This window comes from Alternaria novae-zelandiae, assembly GCF_023758075.1.
Source record: "Alternaria novae-zelandiae strain BMP 2774 chromosome Unknown scaffold_8, whole genome shotgun sequence".
In the NCBI taxonomy this organism is placed as follows: domain Eukaryota; kingdom Fungi; phylum Ascomycota; class Dothideomycetes; order Pleosporales; family Pleosporaceae; genus Alternaria; species Alternaria novae-zelandiae.
Window position 1 is genome coordinate 1 of NW_026056968.1, and position 27,151 is coordinate 27,151.

General features: G+C 53.3%; 6 protein-coding genes across 6 annotated transcripts; 2 read left to right on the forward strand and 4 right to left on the reverse strand.

Annotated features, from left to right (window-relative positions):
• Window positions 1-522: 522 nt before the first annotated feature.
• J4E88_004493 (uncharacterized protein) lies at window positions 523-2,643 on the reverse strand (the record flags this gene model as incomplete). The annotated part of the gene is made up of 1 exon (XM_049398138.1): window positions 523-2,643. The coding sequence occupies one exon, from the start codon at window positions 2,641-2,643 to the stop codon at window positions 523-525; it is 2,121 nt and encodes a 706-aa protein (XP_049255699.1).
• Window positions 2,644-3,233: 590 nt separating this feature from the next.
• Window positions 3,234-7,875, forward strand: J4E88_004494 (uncharacterized protein; the record flags this gene model as incomplete). Its single annotated transcript, XM_049398139.1, has 8 exons — window positions 3,234-3,420; window positions 3,478-3,604; window positions 3,655-3,696; window positions 3,744-3,789; window positions 3,842-3,998; window positions 4,356-4,408; window positions 4,459-4,527; window positions 4,585-7,875. 8 exons carry the CDS (start codon window positions 3,234-3,236, stop codon window positions 7,873-7,875), a joined length of 3,972 nt encoding a protein of 1,323 aa, XP_049255700.1.
• Window positions 7,876-10,475: 2,600 nt separating this feature from the next.
• J4E88_004495 (uncharacterized protein) lies at window positions 10,476-11,188 on the forward strand (the record flags this gene model as incomplete). The annotated part of the gene is made up of 2 exons (XM_049398140.1): window positions 10,476-10,614; window positions 10,989-11,188. The coding sequence occupies 2 exons, from the start codon at window positions 10,476-10,478 to the stop codon at window positions 11,186-11,188; spliced, it is 339 nt and encodes a 112-aa protein (XP_049255701.1).
• A 380-nt stretch (window positions 11,189-11,568) lies between these two features.
• On the reverse strand, window positions 11,569-12,982 carry J4E88_004496 (uncharacterized protein; the record flags this gene model as incomplete). Its single annotated transcript, XM_049398141.1, has 3 exons — window positions 11,569-12,366; window positions 12,448-12,624; window positions 12,974-12,982. 3 exons carry the CDS (start codon window positions 12,980-12,982, stop codon window positions 11,569-11,571), a joined length of 984 nt encoding a protein of 327 aa, XP_049255702.1.
• Window positions 12,983-17,153: 4,171 nt separating this feature from the next.
• On the reverse strand, window positions 17,154-18,737 carry J4E88_004497 (uncharacterized protein; the record flags this gene model as incomplete). The annotated part of the gene is made up of 1 exon (XM_049398142.1): window positions 17,154-18,737. One exon carries the CDS (start codon window positions 18,735-18,737, stop codon window positions 17,154-17,156), a length of 1,584 nt encoding a protein of 527 aa, XP_049255703.1.
• A 4,753-nt stretch (window positions 18,738-23,490) lies between these two features.
• On the reverse strand, window positions 23,491-25,920 carry J4E88_004498 (uncharacterized protein; the record flags this gene model as incomplete). The annotated part of the gene is made up of 2 exons (XM_049398143.1): window positions 23,491-23,835; window positions 23,896-25,920. The coding sequence occupies 2 exons, from the start codon at window positions 25,918-25,920 to the stop codon at window positions 23,491-23,493; spliced, it is 2,370 nt and encodes a 789-aa protein (XP_049255704.1).
• Window positions 25,921-27,151: the final 1,231 nt, after the last annotated feature.

Sequence of the window (27,151 nt, forward strand, 5' to 3'; positions counted from 1 at the left end):
CCCCCCCAGTCAGCCGTAACGGTACTTGTACTTGAGGGAAACTGCTTACTACCCATCGCACGGTCAGTTGGTGTTCTGCTCGGGCCATGTTCTGTCCGTGGCCCGAGGCGGATGTTTGCCGGGAAACGTGAGTGAGGTGAGATGAGCTTAGCTGAGATTCTAGGCGTGGACGTTGGGTGTTGGATGATGGATGTAGGAGAAGTAAGATGACAGGGTTTTGTGGACGTTGGTGATTGTTTGTGTATGACAATTTATAGGCGGCTGAATCATTCGTGGGGTGAGAGATGGATGGCATGGTGAAACGAAGGGCAGTGTGGGCGTGAAGTCATTCGGCGCTTTACTCGGCGTATTGGAATGCTATATCGTGGATGAGTATAGTAGCGAAGGGACTGATCCTCTAATCTTCGAAAAGTAAGAAATTACAATGTCTTCCATGGTATCTGTACATGATATTTTATACATAGATGAACGCAAAGGCCTTATTTCGAGCTGCAGGTAACTACTCGCCTCTCACCGTGCGACTCAATTGTCGCGCGGCGAAGCCTGTGCGATCTCAGCCGTAAGCGCATCCTCTACTGCCTCAATACTATTGTTGTCCTTGCGTTTCGCCCTCCGTAGAAAATTGGATGGAGCATCATGGTTTGACTGAAGCCCAGCATACTTCCTAATCCTCGGCGCCCCCTTCTCACCCGCTACAATCGGCTCCTCGTTCTTGGCAAAGTGCTTAGAAATAGTAACACCTTCGGGAGTCTCTGATCCAACTCGCCTAAAGATACTCACATCTTCCGGGCGGCTCGCTCTCAGCTCTTTGATTTTCAGACTCAGCCCAGCTTGGGAGCGCTTTGGACCGGGGTCTTTGCGTAGACGGAGGAGTTCCGGGGTACCTTGCAGTGGAGTTCCAGCTTTGATGGCGGAGTCGACGGCGTATTTAAGGTCGGATTCGTATTCTGAGGCTGAGTCCATCATCTCGTGAATGCTGACCCAGTTCTGGAATCGAAGTTCATCTAGAGTTATGCCGGTGGTGCTCGTTAGGAGCTGCTCTGGTGAATCGGGTGCGGGTGGCGGTAGAGGTGGCTGGTGCGGGTCGAGGGTGAACTCGTCGTACACTGCCCGTAGATCCTTCATATTGCTTAGAGAAGGATGTTCGGGATCCAAATGCATGTACAATGGGGAGTTGCTGAGATCGAGTGGTTGGCCAGACATGACGACAGCTTCGATATTCTTCATCTGAGCCTTGAGTGCGTCCAGCTCTGCAGTTAAATCTTCCATGCTTGTGTATTGGTATACTTCGTGGAGTGCTGATGGAGTCTCGGGCATCTCGATCTGCTGGATGAGATAGCGCTCGGTGCTGTCGCTGATGGCATACGGCAACTTCAAGATCTGGTTTCGGAAGAAGTCGCCGAGGCCAGCTCTTCTGCAAGCTTTGGTGAAGGTAATCCAATCCTCAAACGAGATCTGTGCACTGTCCGCTTCGGCTGTCAACACAATGTTCGACCAGTACTCCTTGACCATATTCTTGTCTTTGAGCAAGCCAGCCGTCGTCAAGGCTGTTCTTTTTCCAATCAGCCCAAATCTGAGACCAGCCGCTGCCATGTCTTGAAGAGTAGTTTCCAGTAGACTTGGGACACGCAGTTTGCCCGAGATGGAGATTAGAGCCTCGAATGGCTGAAGGCTAGGTGGCACGCCAGCTTGTATCAGCTCAGACAGCATCTGATGCGCTGTGGCAACAAGGGTGTCACGCATCTTCGCAGCTTCTCCAGTGTAGTCTTCACCCGGGATGGGTTCTGGCAAGATCTGTTCGAAGGCGCGGAAAAGAGAACCCACGTGGATACTTTCAATATTTCCTCCGGCTTCTAGGTGCCCATATATCGCATTTGCGATGGCGCGAAGTAGCATGAGTCGATCGGCCATGGATTGCGAGGCTTTCATCGCAGCTCGCAGCTTTGTGATGAGGGCGGTGACATGTGTCGGCCTCATGGCGATGCCAGCTCGGCAGGCTATCATGAAGGCTGTGTAGCCCTCGGATATAGGCCGCTCCGTCATGAAGAGTTCAAAGTAGCGTGGCGGGGTCTGTGTGGGGTATATGCGCAGTGCGGTGTCCAAGGCCAGATAGGCATTCTTCCAATCACGCGCCAGCATACGTGCCGTGAGTATACCTTGGAGGAGAATGGTAGGGATGCCGGAGATTGTAGTGAGTCGGGTTCGGTCGGGGACGATGGCGTCGGGAGAGAGATGGTACTCGGCGAAGGTGCCAGGGAAGCGCTTCAGTCCTTCGGCGTAGAGATTCTCCATGTCTGGCAGGCTCATAAGTCGTCCATATGCCATGAGCTCAATCGCTGCACCATAGGCAGCCTGCGACACGTGCTGCTCGTCCTGTTCGACCAGCCACTGCCAGAGGGCATACCCCTCACCGAAGCGCTTGCAGTCCTTGTAGATGCCGAACAGGTGGACGTAGGCGTAGGGATGGGGCTCGAGCTTTCCTCTGCGTAGATCGCTCACCACCTGCTGGACGAATGGGAAGATTTCGTCTCGCTTGGCTGGAGTGTTTTCGTTTCGTAGGCGAACGTGCAGGACTTGGGTGATGCGCCGGGTGTCGTAGGCAGTGAAGAGGCCTGCTGCGAGCAGTGTGGGGTAGCATTCCATGACATGCTGGACATCTCGGAGGTCGCAGGCTTGTCGGAATTTCCTGACTAGGCGGAGTTGCTGGTGTTGTGAGCGCAGCCTCCGGAGGTTGTGACGAGTCTTACCTCTTGTTCTTCCTCAGATAGAGCGGGAGGTCTGGTCCCCAACTTCCCTTGTTTGTGATCAATTTTCCTGATTAGGCTTTTCTTCTTCTTTGCCGTCTTCGTTGTCTTCGCGGTCGCATACGTCGCCCTCTGGAAGCGTGGGCATGGCGGGCACTGTACTGATGCCGCTGCGGCGGGTACAGCAGTGCGGAGAAGACGAGGCGCAAGGAATGGCGCTGATGGACACACGAGTGACGCGAGTGACGTTCGCGATATTCTGTGCATAGTTGCGGTATGGTGGCTTCAATGGTTGGGATGCGCCCGCTGCAGTCGTCAGTCGCATCCTCTCAAAAGTTCAGACGACGCGCTAGGCCCAGGCCCACGACCTCCGTGATTGGCCGCTTCTCCGCAAGCAGACACCTGTGCTGTCTCCCAAAACCCCCCACCGCGTCCACAACAGCGCCGACCCATTGACGCCTACACAATACAGTCCACGAGTCCTCCGCCATGTCGCGCCCGCTTTCTCTCTTCAGCGTCCAGGCGATCCTGGTCCTCGCCATCGACGACGGCTCCCGCATCCTCACCAAGTACTACTCGAACCCGCACCCGCCAGCCGGCCACCAGAATGACTACCCCGGCCAGATCGCGTACAAGACAGTGAAGGACCAGAAAGCCTTTGAGAAGGGACTGCTGGGTGGGTACATCACGTGGTTGTAAAGCTACCGGCCTGTTCGTCTGACACGTTGCACAGAGAAGACGGCCAAGCAGACGACGGACATTATATTATATGACGGCAAGGTCATTGTCTTCAAGATGGAGTCGGACGTCATGCTCTACGTGGTTGGAAGCGCGGACGAGAACGAAGTCTTGCTATACAGGTACAGTCATGGTACGGCAGAGTGCTGGGCTGAAGCTAACACATGTACAGCGTCGTCCTTGCGTTAAGAGATTCTCTCAACATCCTCCTGAAGTACGTCTACCTCAGACTGCCTCATCGACTCATCTAACACGTCGCAGGAACTCGGTCGACAAGCGCACCGTTATCGAGAACTATGACCTCGTGGTACGTAACAGTAGTCACGACTCCCATATCTTGCTTCAACTAACCTTCATAGTCCCTCGCCGTAGACGAGCTAGTGGACGACGGCATCATCCTCGAAACCGACCCCGTCATTGTTGCCTCGCGTGTCAGCAAGCCCCCGGCGCAAGACATGACCTCGATGAAGAACATCGACCTCTCGGAACAGGGTTTCTTGAACGCTTGGGAGTTTGGTAAGCGACAGCTGGCTGAGAGGATACGGCAAGGCCTTTAGGCACATTCTGTTTGCTGGGCATGGCGTTGTCGGAGTTTGGGATAAAATGCGTGTGGCATTGTGACTGGTATGGCCCGGACCGTGGCGCAAGTAGAGTAGGTAGCGCACCGCACAGATAAAGACCCGATGAATATATCCAGCTTCTACTGACCCCTCGGACAGAGTGTGAATTCTACTAGGCAAAGTGAAGAGGGTTGCCAGTTAGCGTCCGGGCCAGGAACCATTTCCATTTTCCCATGACCCTTGCAATCGCGCTACTCGCACACCTTCGTCATCGCCGCAGCCCACCATCAATCGCCGACCCCACTAACCACAGACTCTTCACACAACACCACTATGAAGCAGAGGTTTTCCAGCTTAGACGTCAAGGTGAGCACTTCACTGTTTCCCAATGCAAACATCCCGCTAACAGTGAACAGGTCATAGCCCACGAGCTCTCCGCAAAACTCACCTCACTGCGAGTCACGAATGTCTATGACTTGAGCTCGGTATGCTTGGAATAGCTCGACACAACGCCCCCTGGAAATATCTGCTGACCCAAACAGCGCATCTTCCTCATCAAGTTCCACAAGCCCGATCATCGCGAACAGCTCCTCATCGATTCCGGCTTCCGCTGCCACCTTACCGAATATGCGCGAACCACAGCCGCTGCGCCTTCTGCCTTTGTCGCAAAGCTGCGCAAATACCTGAAGACTAGGCGAATTACATCCATTACCCAGATCGGCACCGACCGCATCCTCGAGTTCCAATTCTCCGATGGATTGTACAGGCTGTACTTGGAGTTCTACGCTGGCGGCAATATTGTCCTGACAGACGCGGATCTGAATGTCTTGTCTCTACTACGCAATGTAGACGAGGGCGAGGAACACGAGAGGCTTAGGGTTGGTCTGAAGTACAACCTTACCCTGCGACAGAACTATGGTGGCGCCCCGGAGCTTACCAAGGATCGAGTGCGTCAAGGGCTGCAGAAGGCGGTTGACAAACAACAAGATCAGCCTGCGGCGACAGGGAAGAAAGCGAAGAAGGCAGGAAAGGATTCGTTGAGGAAGGCACTCGCCGTTTCAATCACGGAGTGCCCCCCTCTGCTGGTAGACCATGCGCTGCATATCGCGAATTTCGATTCGACCCTCAAGCCGGAGGAGGTACTCGCTGACGATGCTCTTCTGGAAAAGCTTGTCGTGGTGCTCCAGAACGCAAGAAAGATCACGGACGAGATCACGACACCAGACCAGATCAAGGGCTTCATCCTCGCCAAGCCAAACCCCTCCGCACCTCCGGCCGATGACGAAGCCTCCGAGAAATCGAGAGTCCTCTACGACGACTTCCATCCTTTCCGCCCAGCGCAATTCGAGAACTCGGACTATACCTTCCTAGAATTCGACGGATTCAACAAAGCGGTGGATGAGTTCTTTTCCTCGATAGAAGGACAGAAGCTGGAATCAAAGTTGACCGAGCGAGAACAACAGGCCAAGAAGAAGCTTGAAAAGGCGCGCAAAGAGCATGAAGACCGAATCGGTGGATTGCAGCAAGTGCAAAACCTCAACTTCCGCAAAGCAGAAGCGATCTTGGCGAATGTACATCGTGTTACAGAAGCTACCGAAGCCGTCAATGGGTTGATCAGACAAGGCATGGACTGGGTTGATATCGCGCGTTTGATCGAGCGTGAACAGAACTCTGGAAACGCAGTCGCACAGCTCATTAAGCTACCACTAAAGCTGCATGAGAATACGGTCACGCTATTGCTGGATGAGACCAACTGGGAAGAGGGAGGAGACGAAGAAGATGAGGGCAATGAGACAAGTTCTGTCAGCGAAGACACCGACGAAGAAGATGAGGCCCCTAAGAAGAAAGCCCCGACCCCAGCCGTATCCGCTCGGCCTCAATTGGCTATCGACATCGACCTCGCTTTGACCGCTTGGGCGAATTCAACCGAGTACTTCGACCAAAAGAAGACAGCCGCTGACAAAGAAGATCGCACACTGCAAGCATCCACCAGGGCGTTGAAGAGCCACGAAAAGAAGGTAAACGAGGACCTGAAGAAGGGCTTGAAGCAAGAGAAGGAGGTGTTGCGACCGGTGCGCAAGCAGCAATGGTTTGAGAAGTTCATATACTTCATTTCCTCTGATGGCTATCTGGTTCTTGGGGGTAAAGATGCCCAGCAGAACGAGATTATCTACCGCCGCTTTTTACGGAAGGGAGACGTATACGTTCATGCCGACATCAAGGGAGCGATGCCGATGATCATCAAAAACAAACCCGATATGTCTGACGCTCCCATTCCTCCATCGACACTCTCGCAAGCAGGCAACCTCTGTATCTGTTCATCTGAGGCATGGGATTCAAAGGCAGTAATGTCAGCTTGGTGGGTTCGAAGCGACCAAGTCAGCAAAACGGGCCAGACCGGGGAGTTTCTTCCGGCTGGCATGTTCAATGTTAAGGGCAAGAAGGAATTCCTACCACCTGCTCAGCTGGTCGTTGGTCTTGCTGTCATGTTTGAGATTAGCGATTCAAGTAAGGCCAATCACCACAAACATCGTTTGCAAGACACTGCGGTGTCTGCCGCGGAGATGGACAATGAACCCGCAGACGAATCGAAGACAGCAGAGGCGTCAAAGACCGACAACAGCGATGACGATGAGGACTTCCCAGACGCCAAGATCGATTCAGATTCAGAAGACGACTTCCCCGATGCCAAGATGGAGCAGACTGAAGAGAGCGACGCCGAATCTGAGGCTGCGGCACCAAGGAGCAATCCTCTCCAGTCCAGAACAGCAGACGCTAAGGACGACTCCGACGATGAAGATGAGCCGGCAGCTGCTAAGGATGATGACGAGTACGCCATGTCTGGTGGTAGAAATGGTTCCGCTCTGAACGAAGAGCCTCAAGAAGACGCAGGCTCTGTAGCAGATACTGAGCGGGCGCCAAAGTCCACCGGGAAGCGACAGTTGTCTGCAAGAGAACGTCGCCTTGCAAGGAAGGGCCAATTGCAAGATCTGCCTCAGGTTCCATCTGATGCAAAGCCTGCAGCTGATGATGCTGACGAAGACGACAACTCATCGGCAGAAGACGGTAGCGCAAAGAGTCCGCCTAAAGCACCCGGCACAGTGACGACGCAAAGCACGAAGCCAAAGAACGCCCCACTACCTCGAGGCAAGCGCGCGAAAGCAAAGAAGCAGGCCGCAAAGTACGCCGCACAAGACGAAGAAGACCGTGAATTAGCAATGCGCCTACTGGGTTCCAAATCCGGGCAACAGGCTGCCGAAGCGGCTGCCCAAGAGAAGCGTCAGAAGGAAGAGCAAGCACAAGCTGACAAGCAACGGCGCCGAGACCAGCATCTGCGTGCCCAGGCCGCAGGCAAAGCAGCTGAAGAAGCACGCCTACGCGCCCTCGAGAACGCGGAAGACGACGACGAAGGCGATGAAATCCTAAAGACAAACCTGCAGAATCTCGACGCGTTCACAGGCCGCCCCCTACCCAACGACGAACTCCTCACCGCCATCCCCGTATGCGCACCCTGGTCGGCCCTCTCCACCTACAAATACAAAGCCAAGATCCAACCGGGCTCTACCAAACGCGGTAAAGCAGTGAAAGAGGTTCTTGCCATCTGGGACCACGCCGGGAAGGATGCTAAGGCGCTAGACAAGACCAGTCAGGATGTAGAGCGTATTTGGCCCAAGGAGATTGAGATGATTAGGGGCTGGAAGGAGACGGAGGTAGTAGGTGTTGTGCCGGTTAGTAAGGTACGGGTCATGATCGCTGGTGGTCGCCGCGGTGCGGACATTGCGAAAGGGAAGAAGAAGAGTGCGAGGGGCGGGAGGGGCTCGAGGAAGAAGTGAGTGATGTAGGCGATTGTACGGTGAAGTGGGGAGGTATTCAATGGATTCTGTGAGTAATATCGTGTGAGTGATAGGTACCTGTGATGCCGACAATACGTTTACGCCTTGAAGACTGACTCTTATGTTTGCATTGTAGTCATCACAGTACCTCGACTCATTGAAGAACGTCGGCTGTGACCGACGTTGTAGTCATGTCAATACTTCGACTCATTGAAGATTGACTCCTGTGAAGACGATGTAGGCTTATAAGAATCTTTTCCTCACGCTCAACGGCGGTCTCTATACTCCACTACGCGTACCACGAGTTCGATATACCATCTCTATCTGCCTACCGTACCATCTCAAATCAAGCATACCGTCTTAAACCAAGCATACCATCTCAACCTAAGCATACCGTCTCAACCCAAGCATACTATCTAATCAGCTATCCGAGCCTGTCAATCGTAATATACCTACGGGTCGTCAAAACACTAGTACAAATCGGGAATATCCTTCACCCCTACCACGTTTAAGCCCACCTCCTTCACGTTGCTAGCATTGCAGCTACTCTCACTCCGCAGACAACCGTATGACTTTGGATAGCTAGAACCCTCCTGAAGAAGACGTTCACTCGAATCAAGCCAAGGAAATGCAAGAAAACAGGGGACTCAAACTTTTGTATGGGTGCTGTTCGTGCAAAGTTGGATTAATAAAGGGGAATCTTGGTTCGCAATGTTCTGAGCAAGGATGTAAGCACACACGTTGCAAGACGTGTAGCCTATCAACACACTAATCCAGATTCTCTTCCTTCTTTATGTTTTTATCATGCAGTGGGTGGTTAGCATAGCGGAAGAGAATCTGTTGTATGTGGATAGGCGACATGATATTTAGTTCTTCGGCCAATATAAACAATGTTTAATCCTTCTTCGCACACGATTCCAGCCTCTAAAATTGGTTGTCGGGCTGTGATATAGTCATCTTTGCCGTTTGTGCTGCACAAATGATCTGCACTACATAGTACAGCCTGTCGCTAGTGATCCGATGCGGCACAGTATACTTGCATTTTGCGGGGCCCGTATCAAACTCAAGACACCTTGACCCGAGTCCCGTAAGAGCACTCCTGCTTCAGTTCACATCACTCATCACATATGAATCTTCTTTCTTGACATCTCGTCGGAAAGGGAAGTACCTCGGTGGGAAGGATGACGTCATATGCTCCGTGCTCAACCTGTCAAGGCCTGCTGGTGAGACCTCGCGAATCCATTTCCAATAAGACTCCGGCTCATTACACCCACCACACCTTGATCACCACAGCCAGAGAATGTCCTATCTGCTTCTGGCTCTTGAAGTGGCTCGACTCTTTCAGCAACGGATCCAAAGCGGACGTCGCTAAAACTGGCTACATTTCCGCAACTCTACACATCGGGGAATACGACAACGAAGAACGGGAATTTGATCAAACGGACCCGGAAGACTCCGGCCAGCTGAGAATCGACGCTGAACTATGGACGCATCAGTCAACCCGATGTGTGGCATCGTTCGTTATACTTCTACGAGCTCTCGTCAAAGGCTCGAACGGTTATGAGGCAGTGATAAGGTACGCAAACGATCTCTTCGGCAGGATACGTATACCCGCCAGCGCAAAGCCAGTAGCAACGACCACGCGCGATCCGTCATGTTGGATGCAAGTACAGGCTTGGCTGCGCGAATGCATGGAGAACCACACGTTGTGTCGTCGTCGTCTTGTCCTCCCGGGATGCGAACCTACGACATGTTTCAATCCGACTCGTTTGATAGACATTCGAAATGCCGATAGCCAATTCCTCGTCGAAACTAAGGACTGGAGTTCTGCTGAGTCAATTCGATACGTTACACTCAGTCATCGGTGGGCAGCAAACCAGATGCCAAAGCTAACCCGCTCTAACATCGCGGAGCTAATGACGAGCATCGATGCGAAAACACTCCCTCCGGTCTTCGCAGACGCGATAGAGATATCTCGCACATTGGAAGTACCATATATATGGATTGATGCATTGTGCATCATACAGAACGACGCGGAAGACTGGGACAAAGAAGCGGCATTGATGGGTCAGGTTTACAGCAACGCATTCTGTAATCTAGGAGCTTCCGCGGCCGCCGAAAAATCAGTGGGTCTGTATCTCGACCGAGATCCCCGACAGGTATCCCTTTGTCGGCTACGGGCGCAGCGGACAGAGTTCAATAGGACATACGGTTCATATCTGAAACCAGATTCTATCATGACGGCTCGTGTCCTATTGAGGCGTGGTTGGGTACTCCAGGAGCGCCTCTTGAGTCCCCGGTCAATCTATTACGGTGAGAAGCTGCACTGGGAGTGCTCTGAACTTCACGCTTGCGAGACATTCCCACACGGCGGACCAATTACGGGTACATTCAACCCGTGGGGCAAAGAAGGCTTCCCTTTTCGTGCCGCAAATCTTCTTTACGATGATATGAGATACAAAGAACTTGGTATCTACGCACCTCAACAGTGCTCACCCGAGGTCGCTCGGATCCGAGAAGTATACAGGAAATGGCTGTGCGTTGTGGAGTACTACTCGAAATGCCAGCTCACATATGAAGAAGATCGTTTTCCTGCGCTCATGGGACTTGCGAAGTACTGGCAAGTCATTACCGAGGATGACTATGTGGCTGGAACATGGAGACGAGACCTTGTGTACGGTCTTCTGTGGTACCAGGAAAGACCTGCCCCTAAGAAACCTCGGTCAAAGGACTATCGTGGTAAGTATATCCAAGCGTTAGGAGGTCTTACCCATGTCTGATTCTTTCCCAAGCCCCTTCTTGGTCATGGGCATCCGCGGACTCCGCAGTATGTTTCCCACTCGCTCACGTGGGCGGCATTCCTAGGGGGTATGACGAAGATATCTGGGCAGCGAACATTGCTGAAGTGGTCACGCATCTAAGCGGTACAGATGCAATGGGCAGATTGTCGGGCGCCAAGCTTCGCGTCACGGCACCCATACGACGACTGAAGCAACCTTTGGACCTTTCCAGAGATGCCTACGAGCCATTGTATCTCCATCACCTTGACGATCGCGCATACGGAAACGGATATTCCGCCGACCGAACAGTCTTATTGCTACTCACGTATAGAGTCAAGCCTCTTTTTGGAACCCATGAGATCAAAAGGCTGACGGGTCTAATCCTTGAACGCGTGGCTGGAAAGAAGGTCTTCAAACGAATTGGAATGTTTGAACACGGATGGTTTCAGCACCGTCTCTCAAACGGCGAGTGGCCTCTCTTCATCGACTGGGATCCTCTTCGCGAGAAGAAGACCACACTGACCATCATATGAGTGGTAATACGTCGTTCGCGGAATATAACATATATATGACTCTACGCTATTTGCGTCGCCATGTCCCAAAGATAAGAAAACATTATCACACGTCCCGGCTGTCCAAACACGGCAAGTTCAAGTCCACGCATATAAAGACCCATATAACAACCCCAACATCTTACCTTACATAGGTCTGCAGACTACATTGACTTAAGCTTATGCAAAGTAGGTGACTTCACGTGGATGTAGGCTGCAGGGTGTTCAGTCTTTTCCTATGTTGACGTGATCTCTTCAAAAGCCATCGGCGCAAACTCCGCCCCCAACTGTCTGAGCGTGTCCCAACAACTGGCATGAATTTACTATTCACTCGTACTTGGCAGCCCATGAGCAACCGAAAATCACGAGCGCAGCCACTTCCCATCCACCCACGCCAACCCCTCCTTAAGCCACGCCTCCTCATCCTCCTTCGTCGCGATATCAAAGCCATGATCCTGGCCAGCTCTGACCTCCAGCCTGACCTCAACACCCTCACCCAATTTCTTGCACTTCTCCACAAACTTCCTGCTATCCTCCACACTAACCGCCCCATCCGCGTCACCATGCACAATCCACGTCGGCGGCAACCACTCCTTCTCCTCCACCAGCCCAATCGGCCACATCTTCTCATCAGAACCGAAGTACGTGAGATAGTGTCCGTAGGCGGCTAAAGCATAGCTCAATCCCATCCTCTCCGGTTGAACACCCGAAGTGACGATAGCACCTGGCTTGACGGCCGCGAGATGCTTGGCGATAAGAGACTCAGGCGGAGAAGGCTGACCAAAGAACTCATCGACCTTTTCGCAACGCAGATAGTTCGTCATGGGATACTGCGCGAAAACGGCTTTGATGCTGTCTTTAGGCTGTGTGAGAGCGGACATCAAGGCCATGTAGCCGCCTGCCGAATCGCCTGTGACCAAGATCTTGCCGTAATCCAGACTGATGCCGCTTTCCTTGATCGTCGGCTGAGATTTGAGGAATTCATCGACGGCGCCTGCGTTGAACCACTTCCAGAAGTCGCTCAGGTCTTCGAGGATGTCGGCGCCGTTGTGCTCGGGGATGAGGCGGTAGTTGGGTAGTACGACGATGGCGTTGGTGCGGTGGATCCAGGGGACGAAGAAGGCGCCTATCCAGTCGGCATAGAGGCAGTCTCCTGCGACCTGTGATGTGATATTAGGCCATGGAATCCTCGGTCCTCGCCGCTAGAAGACATGTAGGGCGAAAAACAGAGATCAACATACCAGACCACCGCCGTGGAATTTTACCATGACTGGACATTTGCCTGGTTTCACGTCTTTTGGCACCAGGATGCCGACCTCGATGTCATGGTAGTCCACCTGCTTGTACGACGTTTTGAAAACGTTGAAACTGTCGAATCGGTTGGCTGGCGTGGTATCGTCGAGAGGCGCCATCTTGCTCTGTCTTGTGCTTGGCTCTTCTTTTTCGAAGAACAGTAGTTGAGCTTCTTGAGCTACGATTGCACGCAAAGTAGGACTTGTGGTAAAGTATGAGTAGCTTCAAGAACCGGAACCACGAATGGCGAAGGTAAACGAGCTTTATAGCGTCTGTCGAGTAGGTACCTGGATCTAGGCCACGAGGCGGTCTATATGCGGAAGCTAGGAGCGCTCTTCTGTGACCATCGCGCGTTTGTACTTGGCTGTTGCAGGCGGTGTTCCTGCGGGGTAATCTACATGCAGTTACGCCGGCTACGCCTTACAGATGATAAGAGCGTTTGTCCGCAATTCGTACCACGACTTCGATGGATACCAGAGCCATAGTACAGTTCGTGAACTCAATCCTTCAGATTGACGTTGTGTAAGGGTAAGTGCATCACGTAATCTTGGGTAGATAGCAGAACTGTCTTGGAGTAGCATCAGAACTTTGATGGCCTCTCTGTCGAAAGCATGGTATCAATCCTTCATGTGCAATCCGGGGCGCAAGGCGTAATAGTGGACTAGCCGAGACGCGTGCGCAATCTGCAATCCTGCTGAAGAGACAACACATTGCTCGAAGAAGCATGATGCAACGCGTAATTGTGCAAGGAAAGGATTCCGCATTATTACCAAACGCAAGTCTTCTAATATCCTAGCCCAAGTCACATGCCGAGTATCATCGTCGCGTGTCGAGCAACCTCGCTACAAACTCCAGTATCTGGGCACCAAGTATCCGTTCTCCTCAGTCATCCCTCTGATATTCAGATACCCCCATGGTGCTACGCGCGCTTCCGTGAGCTGATGGTTGAAAACGTGCGACAGGAAAGTTAGCGCACGCCTGCCCCAGGGTATGTCACAGGGTACGGGTCGTTGGTGCGAGCGAAGGTAGGGTGGGTTCGGGAAAGGAGGAAGCTAGAATCCACCACGAAGAGCAAGTACCAAATGCAGTGTGGCACCGCCTTCGAGTTGGTAGTCCTGTGCGGTCTTCTCGTCGTTCCTGGAAAGGTTCATGTTAGCTCGATCTGAAGTAAGATGTGTACTCAGAGACACCTCCAGAGGTAGCCGAAACACGGAGAGGGTAATAGAGCAAGAGATACATACATCTGCTTTCCTCCGTAGATAAGACGTTGTTGCGCTGGCGGGATGCCCTCCTTCTCCTCGACGCGCTCCTTTATCCTCGAGACCTGTGTGCCGTTAGCTTTCTGCCCTGGAGAATTGCTACGCATCGCTTTCAAAGCCTTGAAGCCATCAAGACCCGACCTGGTTTGGGTATGCGGCGATGCATTCGAGTAGTCGCACCTTGTAGTCTGCCTCGATATCGAGCTCGATCTCCTTGCCGGTGAGGGTTCGTACTCTATCCCAGTGTTAGCAATTTGTCTTTCTACTGCTTCTTCTAGTCATATTCCAGAGTCGATATGACGTACTTGATCTGCATATTGTCTATTCTCCTCTTATTCGCGCTTCAGTGGCTGTCTCGGTGTAGCGGATGCAGCTGTGGCAAGCTTCGTGAAGCTGCTTTGGCGGTATGGAGAGCGTTGGCGAGAGCTCGTGAGCTGAGTAGGTAGACGTAAGTGTAGGTGGGAGGACGCGACGGCGCAAAAGGTTATAGGCAGCAAAGTGGTTGTGAGTTTGCTTGGGCGGAACCGTCAGGCTGCAGTGACGGCGAACCACGGACCATCAAGGTGGGGTCCTCGCATGCGCCACGAGGCGGGGCAAAGGCTGTGGCTGATTTGTGCTAACCCGTCGCAGAAGCATTTCCTTCTCGTGGCTGCAAAACGGCACCTTTACTCCACGAATATGTCGCTTGTAAAGGTGATATCTCGAGTCTTTCGTCATGGGCAGATCATAGCTACCTGTCTCACTGCGAGCAATCATCTCCTAATTGAAATCGGTTGGCTCAGCTCCACCTACAACCGCAGTACTACGGTAACGCATCCGATTCTCTGTCGAATTACATGAGAGATGTTGTTCTCCTCACATGCACTCAACTACAGTTTGAACGACTGATGCATTGATGTATTACGTCAAACCTAGGTACGATGAGTTGGAGGCGCTTACTTCTTTTACTTAGGTATCGAGGTTGCTAGGCAAGGAGCATACCATGATTGAAGCACGGAGCATTCGAGCGCCTCGGCAAAGCTATAGTAGGGCTTCAATTCTTGCATTGAAGTGCCGGTCAATGACAAAAAAGCATCTTATGTTCAATACTTACACATTCAACCCAAGCCACCCGATTGGCAGCAGAACCTCAGTCCTCACACCGCCACTGCCGATATCCCAATTCGCCAACAAAGTTTGCAAAGGGCGCTGCTCTTTCCTCAAACAACATCCACTCGCCCTGTGCGAGCAGAAGGAAACAGACAGTTACACAACTTCATCGGCACATCCGCGTATGCATAACCTTACGTGGCCAAAGTGCCTCCACATTCCGACCGATCACCGCAAAGACCAACACATTCAAAATCTCCCAATCAGGCCACTACTGCAAGGCCAAAAGTGAAACACCCAGCGCTGCAAGGCCCTCGTCTCACCGCCCTTGTACTCCTGCATACATAGTCGAGTCTAATAATGAGAAAAGAAAAGAACACGGTGCAGGAGTGATGTATAGTGTACATCCAAACAGGGTGATATTGGTCGGAGTAGGCCTCGCTACTGGATAGGGAAAGACGTAGGCGATCACCCGCCAAGCGCACTAAACACGGGGCAGTGGACATCCGACACCATGTCTAACGGCGATCTTTTGTATACAAACAACACGCCGATGCAACGGCCTTGCCGCAAGCGCAAGGCTACCTGCTCGCTTGCCATCTAACCCATGCCGTCTAGCTTCCCCCGTTCCCCTCCTCCGCCACCGAAGATACTCCATAATGCAAAATCGCCGTCTCCTAAAAAGTATGTACAGGTCTGAGAATAGAAAGAACGATAGTTTGCCGATGGAGCCAACTAACAAGCGATGCCGAATGTAAAGCCGAGTAAGATGCCGAAAGGAATGGCCCATCTAAAAATGGGTAAACAGGGGTATACGTGAACATTCTGATAGCCAACAGAGAAACCCAAAGGTAACATTTCGTGATGATGGTACTGGACAAAGGAAAAAAAAAGTGTGATGTAGTCTGCGAACAGATAGGCCACCGTATACGGCGTGTTTGTAGCGTATCGCAATCCTGCGATCTGGTTGTTGACGCAATATCGAAAGATACCCGGTGGTATGCCTGATACCATAAACGGTCCCAGCTCGATAGTGTACCTGCCAAGAGAGACCCGACCAAAATGCCGGTCAATTCTAACACGAGCCCCCAGTGCCCAACTGGGAAGAGAACAAGTCTAAAGAGGATTGCAACAGGAAGCTTACTCCGAAGCGAATATTGAAGAGAACACCGGGTATAATACGCGAGAGTGCGATACAATATTCGGACCAAGCCGTTCGTATGAAGTTATGCAATCCGCTGTGGCAAGAATAGGCGTGGAGTCGGCGCTTAACGATGCGTGTTAAGAGCCGTGGCCAAGAAAAGAACTCGATGCGAACCAAGTATAGCAATCCAAATCAAGCTTGCAAAGGTAAGCCGCGCAGGACAGTGACCGACCAGCGAGAATGGGAATAATGCCCGTACTGCAGCCGTTACGAGATGCATCCAGAGTACCAAACGTCGCATGTTTCGCAACGTGCGGGGTTCGCAAGCGCATACTGAGTAACCAAGACGCGGTGGTGGTGGCGGCTGCGGCTGCTGCTGACCAGAGGCACCAAGATCAAGATAGACGATGCAGCCGGGAGGCGGGGAAGCGGCGTGTGCAGAACAGGCCGCCGTCTGATAGCAGCAACCCTAGCTGCAGTATCCTCTTCGGCCATGCCAACGAAAGGAAAATGTTGAAGTCATGCTAACACTCGACTGGGTGCCGATGCGCCGCGATAAAACGCCAGATATAACCAGCATGTCTTCGATTGCAAAAAAGGAAAAGGCCTAGATATGCAGCCTGTACAGTAGATCGGAGCCTTCCTCGAAGGGGGTCAACGGCAGGATCCGGAAATAACGTCCGTTCTTCGCGATTGCAACAACATGTTCTGCTGTCATCTCGGGCGAGGCCTGCGTCCTGTGCGAGCAAAGGAAAAAGACTGGGTCGAATGCGTGACGTGTGTATGCAGCCCGCGAACGACATTGCGATGCAATTTCAAGAGATGAGGGAAGAGGGTTCCTTAGGTGGGGTTGCGGGGCCGTGCACTAAGATTTTGAGATGAAGTGGAAAGGCCGGAATGTGAGGTCTGGATGTCTTGATGTTCTGTGTCTCATTTCGCTTGCAACTGCTGCAGATAATCGCAATCGCACCTTCTCTTGCCTTCGTCAGCAAGCGGCGAGATTTCTTGCTTGATGCCCGATTGCCGTGCCGACTTCTTCATACTCGCTTTCGCGTTCGCTCGGGTGAATTGCAGAAGATGTGAGCTTATCGAAGGACCGATAGCGATCGCAATAGCCGCCAATCCGGATTCGTGCATTACGATGCTGCAATCGCGTCCCAATCTAATGGTCACCCGCTTCTCTCTTGGGTGATGACGTATAACCTCGATTCCATTGCTGACTTGTCGCGTGATTTGGCGTTTCAGGTTGAGCAGATGTTGAGGCCGGCGCGTAGTTCTGCTGGCTCTGACCGCGAGCTTCATTCCGCTGAGGCGGTGTTGCATATGCATGGTCCGATTTGGACTGTACCTTGTCGTCTGCGTCCCTTGCTTCTTCTGCTATGTCGCCTTGCCGCACAATTGTCTCGTGCGCAAGCCCCGAGATGGTGCCTCGTCGGCTCAAGGAGCCACTGGAGCCTTCCGCCGCTCTCGTGGATGCATCTGATCGGTTTCGAGCGTGTCCCCTTCTTCCAGGTGTCGATGTCGATGACGACGATATGTGCGAGAAGGATGGTGATGTGTATGATCCTGGCGCCGATGTAGGCGGCGGTGGAGGGGGGTGAGGGCCTTGAGCCTTGCGCTTTTTGGGGGAGCTGGTGTATTCTAGGTCAGACGCATGCGACGCAGCACGTTGCCGTGACTGGTGAACAGGCGAAGTTTTGTATTTACCTGATGGCGTAGCTGGCGGGTTCCCACTAGCACTCTTTTCTTGTGAAGCTGAGGACGGAGGTACCCAGTGATGAAAGTATATCGAGGGGGAGGATTGCTCTTGTTGTTGTGTCTGCGTCTGCTGTAATTGCTGCACGCCTGCAGGGGCGGCAGGGGGCTGTTGTACCGTCATCTCGTTCGTAGTCAATCGGGGAAGCTGTGACTGAGGTAATGAGCGTGGAGCTGCTGCAGAAGGGCCACCAAGACCAGCTTGTGCAGCTCGTGAGTGCGGTGATGTTTGTCCACCACTGTACGCACTTGCGGAAAGCGGAGGAGGTTGAATTTGCTGCGGCAATGGTTGCCCGGGTAGGACTGACGTCGAAGGTAGTATGGGTTGGGTGGCTTGCTGCTGGCCAGGGTACACTGCTGGTTGCTGCTGTCCGATCAATCTCGGGTCTCTTCGAAGATCCGGGGAAAGTTGTGCCTGCGCCTGTGCCTGTGCCTGAACTTGCGCTTGTTGATGGGCAGCTTGAACCTGAGTTGTATACTGCTGTATCCATTCGGCACTGATGTTTGCGAGGTTCCCTCCGCCGATGCCAGCGAAAATGATAGGTACGAGGTGAGGTGGTACTCCTCCCTGCATAGACTCTCGGAGCATGGACTGCTCGACCTTGCGTTGCTCAAGTCGTAAAGTTTCTTGTCTCGTCTTTTCCTCCTCTTGCTTACGTCTTTCTTCTTCAGCTTTGGCCGCCAACCAGTTCTTCATCCCATCTTCTGCACCTTGCCATTGCGAAGGCGCTGGGGGTAACTGGCCCAATGACGATGACATTGGTGGAGGTCCTCGTGCGGGATCTGGCAGCGTCATCGCCGAGGGAGGAGGGAGTCCTCGATGAGGTGTGCCCATGGTGTGGGAGGAGTTGACTGTCTCTGGAGGTGGAGATAGCCCACGGTGGTGCCTGTTTGAGTAACGAGAAGCCGAAGAGGATGAGAAGGCTGGAGAGTAGGCATGAGGTTTGTATTCGAAATCGGACTTGACCGGGTTAGAGAGTGTGAGCAACATGGAGGTAGGTGGAGCCGATATGGTAGATGTCGTGGGAGCAATTCAACATTGAAATGAGTCGGTGGGTGGCGCCAAAATTCGTAGGTCCGGAAGGAGAAGGAACAGTGTACATACTTATTCACCAGACTACGTTTACCGGGACCACCATCCACAAATGGCCCGGGATAGGATCGTAGCCGTTGCCCTAGGGTCTAGGCTTAATATGTCCCTGGCACAGTAGCCCCGATGTGATTCGCCGTTAAAGCAGGGCGACAAAGACCAAATGGAAGAGTAACAGGCGACGCTGCATGCAACGAAGATCAAGCCCCGTAAAAGCTCGCGTGGGCCGGCGTGGTCGATCAAGTCCAGATTAGAGAGAGGCAAGTGAAAATGGGCAACGGTGGGGAATAGTGCACAAGAAGGGAAGAGGGCCGACTGGAATTGGACCAACCAACGGGGATGACGGCCGCAATGGCTTGAGAGTAGCACGAGCAAACGGCAGGCCGTACGTCAAGGACGGGCGATATGTGGCGTTGAGTACGCGAAGGTGGGAGGGGACCTTTGCAGGGATATGCATGAAACGGGATGGTTGTCAGCAAGTGCAATGTTGTTGGAAGTGGTAGTGCGCGTTCTTGTAGTCCCACCATGTGACGCGCCTGGAGAAGGCCTCCGGCTCATGCAAAATCTGGTAGCGGTTCCCACTTGTGGCGCTGGTATATGCCGCAAAACTACTTACGTCCCGTTCGCGAGCCAAGCAAGTTCAGCTCGAACTCAGCGACGGTAGTTTGATGATACATTGGCCTGAGGCTAGACGTTTAGAGTTGGCGTCGCGGATACTGCCACACTGGCCTCTAGCATCCCATGACGCCTGTATGCTTGGAAGTGAACAGATTGATGTTCATATACTCCAAGTGCGACCACTTTGTTCTGCTGCACAGGATGACAAACGAGCTCGAATACTTCGGCACCATTCTGGTCGTACTGAACCGCTCAGCTGTCGCAATCGTGAGGCCGCAGCGGATGACCGCAAATTGGATCACAATGCCTCCACTGGGCGGAATAGCATCCAGCACGCATTCGGTAATTTGTCGTGCAGCTCTGCTCTGGACCACCATCGCTGCCAGGTTCGTGGCATCTGTGCCTGTGGCTGAGAGCGAGGCTCAAGGCATGTGGACTGGATGGCGTGGCCTGGGAAATCTGAGCCGTGCGCTAACACCAGCCAGCAGGGTCAAACGTCCGGGAGGAAGCGAGCGCAAGATTACCGCTGCCCGGATTGTGAACTGGCTCAACCTAGCTTGACCAGCTTGCATGATAGGAAATGAAGGGTCGTCACCATCGTCAGACCTCAGCCATGTAATGTCCCGAAGAGGAAGCGTGAAATGAGGTTTTCGTGTTCTAAGAGCCGCCGTGCTTCAACGCGAAACCTTGGAATTGGTGGAAATGTATCCTGTGGCCCTGTTGCAGAACCTGTTCCCAGTTTAGTGTGATGCCCGAACAAGTATACACATGCCGTCATAGCGTCAACGGCTGAGGGTGCCTGGATGAAAAGCACAGTGGTGGCACGGAGCAAGGGACCGACTTCAACCTGTCAGCCTTGAGGGACCCCTCCGGATCTACATAGCGTGACAGACGGCATGCTCAATCGATAAGATGACCGATCATCGAGCCGACGCAAGACCCGAAAGAGTGTCACTTGGAGTAGTTGGAGGTGCTGGAGGTGCGCGATGAGGCAACCAATCTGCTGATCCTCGCGTGCGCGCTGCTCTCCGTCAGTAGCTCTGTGTAATTAGCGACACGCCAGCACTGACTGTGCGTTCCCACCACAGCCCGTAATGTACACTCAGATGACAGCTCGCAAGCCATCCTTGGGAAGGGAAGGGTTAACAGACGCGGCGTTGCGCAATCCCCGAGCGCCTGGTGCTGGCTCGAACGATCGACTAGAAACGTAAATTTCCGCGTCGGCGCTTAAGCTATACCTATCTTGTTCATGCAGCGGATCTACGTGAAACTCGCGGCGCACCGGATCTGTACGAAGGATCTTTGAGTATGATTTCCGGCCCCGGCTGACTAGTCCTGGAACCAATCAAAGCGCCCCAGCGCTGCTTAGCATCATAACAGCAGTCGAAATGGGGACACCATGGCGAAATTGCTGTTGACAAGACAACATCGTTCTGGGGCGATTGTGCGGCGAAGGCTCTGCTTTTCTCACAGATTCGACAATCCCTTGACCTGAAACCGCCGGATTGGTTACGTAGGAGTCGAGGTGGGTTTAGTAATCGTCTTATTGAGGATTTTGCTTCTTCTGGACGGCACGTCGTCGAGACGGGTGTGCAAGACCAACGAGAATGAGTGTCTTAAGCAAGACACGGACAAAATGCGGCAGGCTTTTGACAGCCAATCTGTGTAGCTTCCTCTGCAATGGCCAGGCTTGCACCCAGAACCACAGCAGTGGATTCTCGATGCTAGAGGGGTTGTGTTCACCGTCGCCAACAGCGTTTACATCTCAGCAGGGGACAAGCGTTCTGTCTGTTCATGGCGGCATACTCCAAAAACGCACCGTCAAAGCATATCGTTCCTGCCGTGCGAGAAGAGCCAAGCATCTTCAATTGTGGAAATGATGAGGCTTGCAGTAGGGATGAATAAAAACAGAAGTAGAGCCTCTAATTCAACTCAAGCTTGTGCCTTGGCTCTGTTGGATGATGGCCTCATGTCATGATCGGAGATTCGAAGACAAATAGCTAACCGCGAAGCAGCTGCTAATGCACTCCTGCGGCAGTAGTCAGTGGACAAGAGGAGCCGGCGTACTCTCTCTGATCGCGATGCCTTGCGACAGACGCGACAATGCCAGGCGGGTAGTCGCTGACAGCTGCATTGGACGCACGTAAGCTGCAACATTGGGGTCGATCTGTCGTCTCCATTGTGTAGGCTATTGGAACCGTGGCTAGTCAGCCGATTAGCGTACCGAGATGTGAATGACTATTCACCGGCTAGTCCTCCAGGGTGTAAACCTCCGACAAAACTTGCATCTCGCCATCGGTTGCCTTTCCTCAGTTATTTGTAGCAAGTGGCGTAGTCGCGGGAAGGTTGTTGCAACCTGCACATGGTTGATGTCCCGATCGAGGGATAGTTTTGCTGATCGTCGCTTCACATTGAGAAAATCAGACCATAGATCAGCGTCGAGTTGCTCTGGTCTTGTTGATCAAACCGGGTCTGGCACCCGTACACGGAAGACGACATGCTGTCCTCACGTTCGGGGTAGCCGACTGCGACTTGAGACGGAAGAAGATAGTCGAAGCAGTCGCCCACTTACGAGGACGCGGTAGTTGAGGGGGGCAAACTTGTACGCGTAGTGGGAGGCAAATATCTTAGTCGGGGCAGGAAGTCGCGGCAGTTTGCCACCCGAATCGGCATCTACGACTGCCCCATCGGGCACCAACGCAACTCTACCCGGGCCACTTGGTTATTTTTACCGACACAACATACACAACTGTACACCGGACGAGTACTGCACTCGGGCAATACTTGCTCGCCCAGCACGAGTGTTGATCGTGTATTCTTCCACCATTAGGCTGTACGTCGGCTGAAGTATCTGCCCGAATGCAGCACCTGTGCCTCACTCTTGTGCTTGTACGTCTTAGACACTCCTCTGGCTCCCGCTTTTCATAACCGGCCTGGTAAGAGGCATGGAGGCTAGGTTTAATCAGCGTTCCTTCTAGATCTAAGATCACGTGCGCCGCTACACCTGCGAGTTTTGGATACCTTGCCTGAGCAGATGTTGTACTCGGCGTAGGAGTTACCGCAACTTTGGAAGATCGGCCGTCAACCTTCCCGATCTCTCTACCCTCCCGTGCGTGGAGCCACAACCCGATCAACCCAGCAGCACTCCCTGTTACCCGCCGCCGCAGTCCGTCCGCCGGGCTGTCAGTCAACCGCCAACGAAGCGATGATCACTTCCATTTGGTCTTGGATTTATCTTTAGACGGCGATCTTGCACCAACGCGTATCTATTATGTGCAAATCTTTTGCCCTTCTAGAAGCTTTCAATATTCGAGAACATGTTCTATGTATGGACTGTTCCTTAACGGTAACACATCCATGTTGGTAGGCGATTAACTATTATATTACTACATCTGGTCTCAATTGTGCTGAATATATGTAACCGTAATGCTCCCTATGTCTTGACCGGTGAAAATGCAGACAGAAAAGAAAAGCAAGAGGTATCTTGATAAAGGGTCATTCCATGCATGCGCCGCCGTCTGAGGTTGTCCTCAGATGAACAAAAGAAAAGAAGTCATCGCGACACAGGACCCAACCATCGGGCGAAGGGACGCTGTCCCGAAACATCCTCGGAGAAAGGTAGCTCAGACGTGAGCGAGTCAAGCATTCCTCATACCACGTTGATGGCGGTGTCGTCCACGTTGCACCGCTAATGGGCGCCCAAGTGGTAATGGGGAAGTGATATGTCGCGGGTAAAAACATGGACGTGTAGTTGGAATAGCCGGAAAAAAACAAACATCAATGATGTCGCAAATCTTGGAAAACGTGCCAGCCACGTTGTAGCCATGTGTCCGGTGGAAAATCATCGCAAGCCACCACTTTGCAAGATCGACTGCCGGCTTCTAGAAATGGTGTGGAAGGAAAAGTATTCGTGTGGATGTGGTTCCGTGTTTGGTAGTGTCCGCGCTCCAACTTGCAATGCAGCCGCTTGCGAGGGCACGCGCGTTTCCATCGGGTCGGTGTCAAGTTCCAGGAATCCGAAGCGCCGGCCTACCGCTTAGGCATTGGCTCGCTTCTTGCGCATCTTGTATTCAGCCTTCGCTACGCGCATCAACAGCTCTTCGTCTTTGATGGGAATCCACGATGTCAACACCTTCATCGCATTCTCAAAGTCAGAGTCGAGCAATATCTCTCTTGTCGCATCAATGAGCGCAGCCGAGGTCGCGTGTAGCACATCCATGTCTCCACTAAACTTGGAGTTGGGCGAGTTGGAATGAGACTTGTCGCCCAGTAGCATAAACACGTCCCAGACGCGTAGCTGAGCTGGGAAAGGTAACGAATAGTTGAACAGGGTCAGATACCAGCGGGTACCGTACGCGGTGGAGGTAATGCCAAGGTCAATCTATTGAACAGTTTGGTTAGCATGTATGCCAGGACGTCAGCCTCTTCAGTAGTAACTTACTAGCTTCTTCGCGACATCGTCGCCCTGCAGCCAGTTCTGCTCGAAGTCATCTAGAGCGTCCATGAGCCCCTCAAAACCGGCTTCATAAAGCCTCTCCATGCCTCGGAGCTGCCACAGCCGCACTAGCATGACGAAGGCTCTATCCTCCTCGTAATAGCAAAGAAGCGTTGCGGTAAGTGCCGCCATGCCTTGGACGTAGCCCGTCTCGGGGAGGTAAAGTGACATTGCGTGGAGCACGCGGAACAGTAGTCTCTGTCCTCCACGGTATCGCCGCCTGAACATGATATGTCTGTTGATTGTGCGCGGCACGTCTACATCGATCTGCACATCCTCTGCAGAACTTTCCAGTTGCAGCTCATAGAAACTTTCGATCAGCTCTTCCTCCGTCGGACTGTTCGCGTCGGCTTTGGCGCTGGCAGCGAGAAACGAATACCATGCAGTCGCCCTCCAGCGGTCCGGGATGCCCTTCCAGGTGCGAGATATAACTTTGGGGTCTTTGGTATCGAACTCGAATAGCATTCCCCCTTTATCTGCCCCCGCTTTGACAACCTTGGCCATCCTACGCCATTTCTCGTTACGCTCGATTTCCTTCGCTTTCATTGCCTGGGCGGCTCTTCCTCCTTCTTCCTGTTCCGCAACCTCAGCCAAACCCGGAGGCAGCTTGAGCATATCGCTCGCCTCGTCTCTTAGTCTGCGGTCGCGATTGTGAGGTAGCCTGTTCGTCGCATGTCGCAGGGGTTTGTGGTTGCTGTGCGTGTCTGACGTCCGACCCGAGAAGATTGATCTGGCGGGTCTAGAAGACTTGCCCGAAAGTCGCCGCTTGGGTGAGCCTGTACGCGGGTCTACAGAGCGTGCTCTTGATGCGCTCCGACCTAGGCGCCGCCGCCTGGGCTCCTCGGATAGCAGTTGTAGTGTTGTTGTGACTCTGTGCATGCGGGGTTCGTCGGGGCCGTCGGGGCCATCGCCGTTGGTTTTCGATTTGGTCTTTTTGGGTATGATGAAGCCATAGCGATCGACTTCTCCGCCCTCAAGATCCGCCCAGTCCTCGAGTCCACCGGCTGCCTCCGTAGGCTCTTTGACAATGACGCTTCCGTGCCGTGAGCTGATCAGCGAGCTTGTGTCCTCGTTGCCCTCTCCAAGCACCGACGAGCCGTTAGCCGGAGTGTTGGTAACGCCGCTGTTGCCCAAGTAGCTGTTCTGCACACTGCTCGTCTCTGCTTCAGGTGTATCCCAATTGGCAGCACTCTCATTGCCATGCATGTACATGCAGCGGACCTTGCGCGACATTGTCATCTCGTCGGTCGACAGTACCCGATGGCTGGCGGATCGAGTTCGCGTCGAGTAGCGTGAGGTGGATCGCGGTGAGAGGTGTGTCGCAGCGGGAGCGGGTGGTGAGGGGTCTGGTTTGGGTGACTCGTCGGGTTGCGCCTGCTCCTTTTGTCGCGGTGGTGTGCTCGGTGCAGGCGCGCCTTCCACAAGGAGGTCCATCTGTTTACTCCGCCTGTTTGCCTTTTTGCCGCCCAACATCATGCTGCCCCGCTTCGAAAAGGATATCTGCGCGTCCGAGGAGAGGTCGTCGAAGCTGCCAGTCGGGATGTACGTGTCAATACCCGAGAAGTTGGCGTCGTCTTCGCCCGTTGCGCCGGCGTCGAGTGACTGGCGCTGTGACGCCTGGCTCTTGGTGCCTGAGGCGCGTTCATCCTGCACAACAATAGCAGGCAGACTGGGGGTCTTGCGCAGGCTACTCGGTGAAGGTGGCTCGTTGCAAGTAGTGCCGTTTGGCGGTGCTAGGGCCGAGTCTCTGCGGTCGTCGTCTACACTCAGTAGCGTGCGCTTCAGGGAGAACGCGCGAGGGCCTGGCGAAGTGCGTGGCCGGCGAACACCACTGAGCCATGATCGAGACGCGGGGCCCTTGGTCGACGTGATGCTGTGCACATTGGACGGCACCAGCGACAGCGGATTCGAGGCCTCGGACGTCTCCACCGCGGCGTGGCCAGCGGGATTCACAGCCTCATCACTCATCATGTGAGGCGCAGGCTGGTCCTGGTCATAGAGTTGGTCCCCGGGGAGAATAGCGGCTTGCAAAGCGAAATGAAGGGGAAATGAAAGGGCTGGGGCGAGACAGCACCTTGCGACTGCGGTCCAGAGTGCAGCGACGAAGGTATTCCCGGGCTATGTTTGAGCAACGTAACAGCGTCAATGCTATGGCAGATGGTGCAATTGAAAAGCAAAGACGTATGCGACGACACTGAGATCAAAAAAGGACCCTGGCATGGCTCGACTTTTCTGGGGAAAAGGGGCGTCGCTATCGACTGGTCGTGGGTCGCATGCCTTCTCCAGACCTCTTGCCGACCGGAGATTGCCCAGCGCGCCCGGTGGGAGGGTGACGCCTGCTCACCTGGCCGGCCCGCAGCTGCCTCAACCACCACACTCTATGTTTCTTTGTTCCACTCACCGCATCGCGCCAGCGTATTGGACTGCTCTCCTCGTCGCTCCTGTAGACGCTTGACGCGTAGATAACCCTTTGGTCCCGTTTCAGCGCAAGATGCCCCGCGCTGAATCATGGAACCGTCTGAAAACCCCACAAAATCCAAAACCCGGCGACGATCGCTGTTCCACGCGTCAATAAACCTTCCGGTCGTGGTTCCCAAGTGGATTGCGACTGACCAACCCAACGTCATTCTCCAGCTGGACTGACATCGTCTCAGTTGTCGTACGACTGAAGTTCAACTCGGGCAAGAGCCTCATCGATACAGAAAGAGCTGGCAGGAGAGCACGCTCCTTCCCCGAGTTGCACAGGCAATTACGCCATTCTCGTGCTTACCACGCCGACGAACGCGCAACGTGTAATCTCGTCCGACACGCCAAGGTCGTCTCACCGCAGTGGCTCTAACAGGAAGGTGGCTTTGAGATTTGACATCTTCTATACTACAGTCCGAACCACCACAGGCTCAGTCAACGTACAAGTCTCACGGCATATCGCGCGTATTTGTACTTCAGCTTGGGCCCCGAGAGACGTACTCACGGCACTACACGGAAATTCGTGTTGCTACGCCAGCGCGACCTCCAGCTGAACCATCAGTTTGCGTCGTGAGGACGGAGTAGAGTCGCTTGACGAGACCGAGGGAGCGTCGTGGCCGTGGAGTGTGAATGAAGGTTCCTGCGCATGCACTTGTCAGCCTCCGAATATCTCTCGTATTACCCGGCGGTCTAGTGTCACAACTCTCAAACTGCTTTTCATGTGTACTCTCGGGAC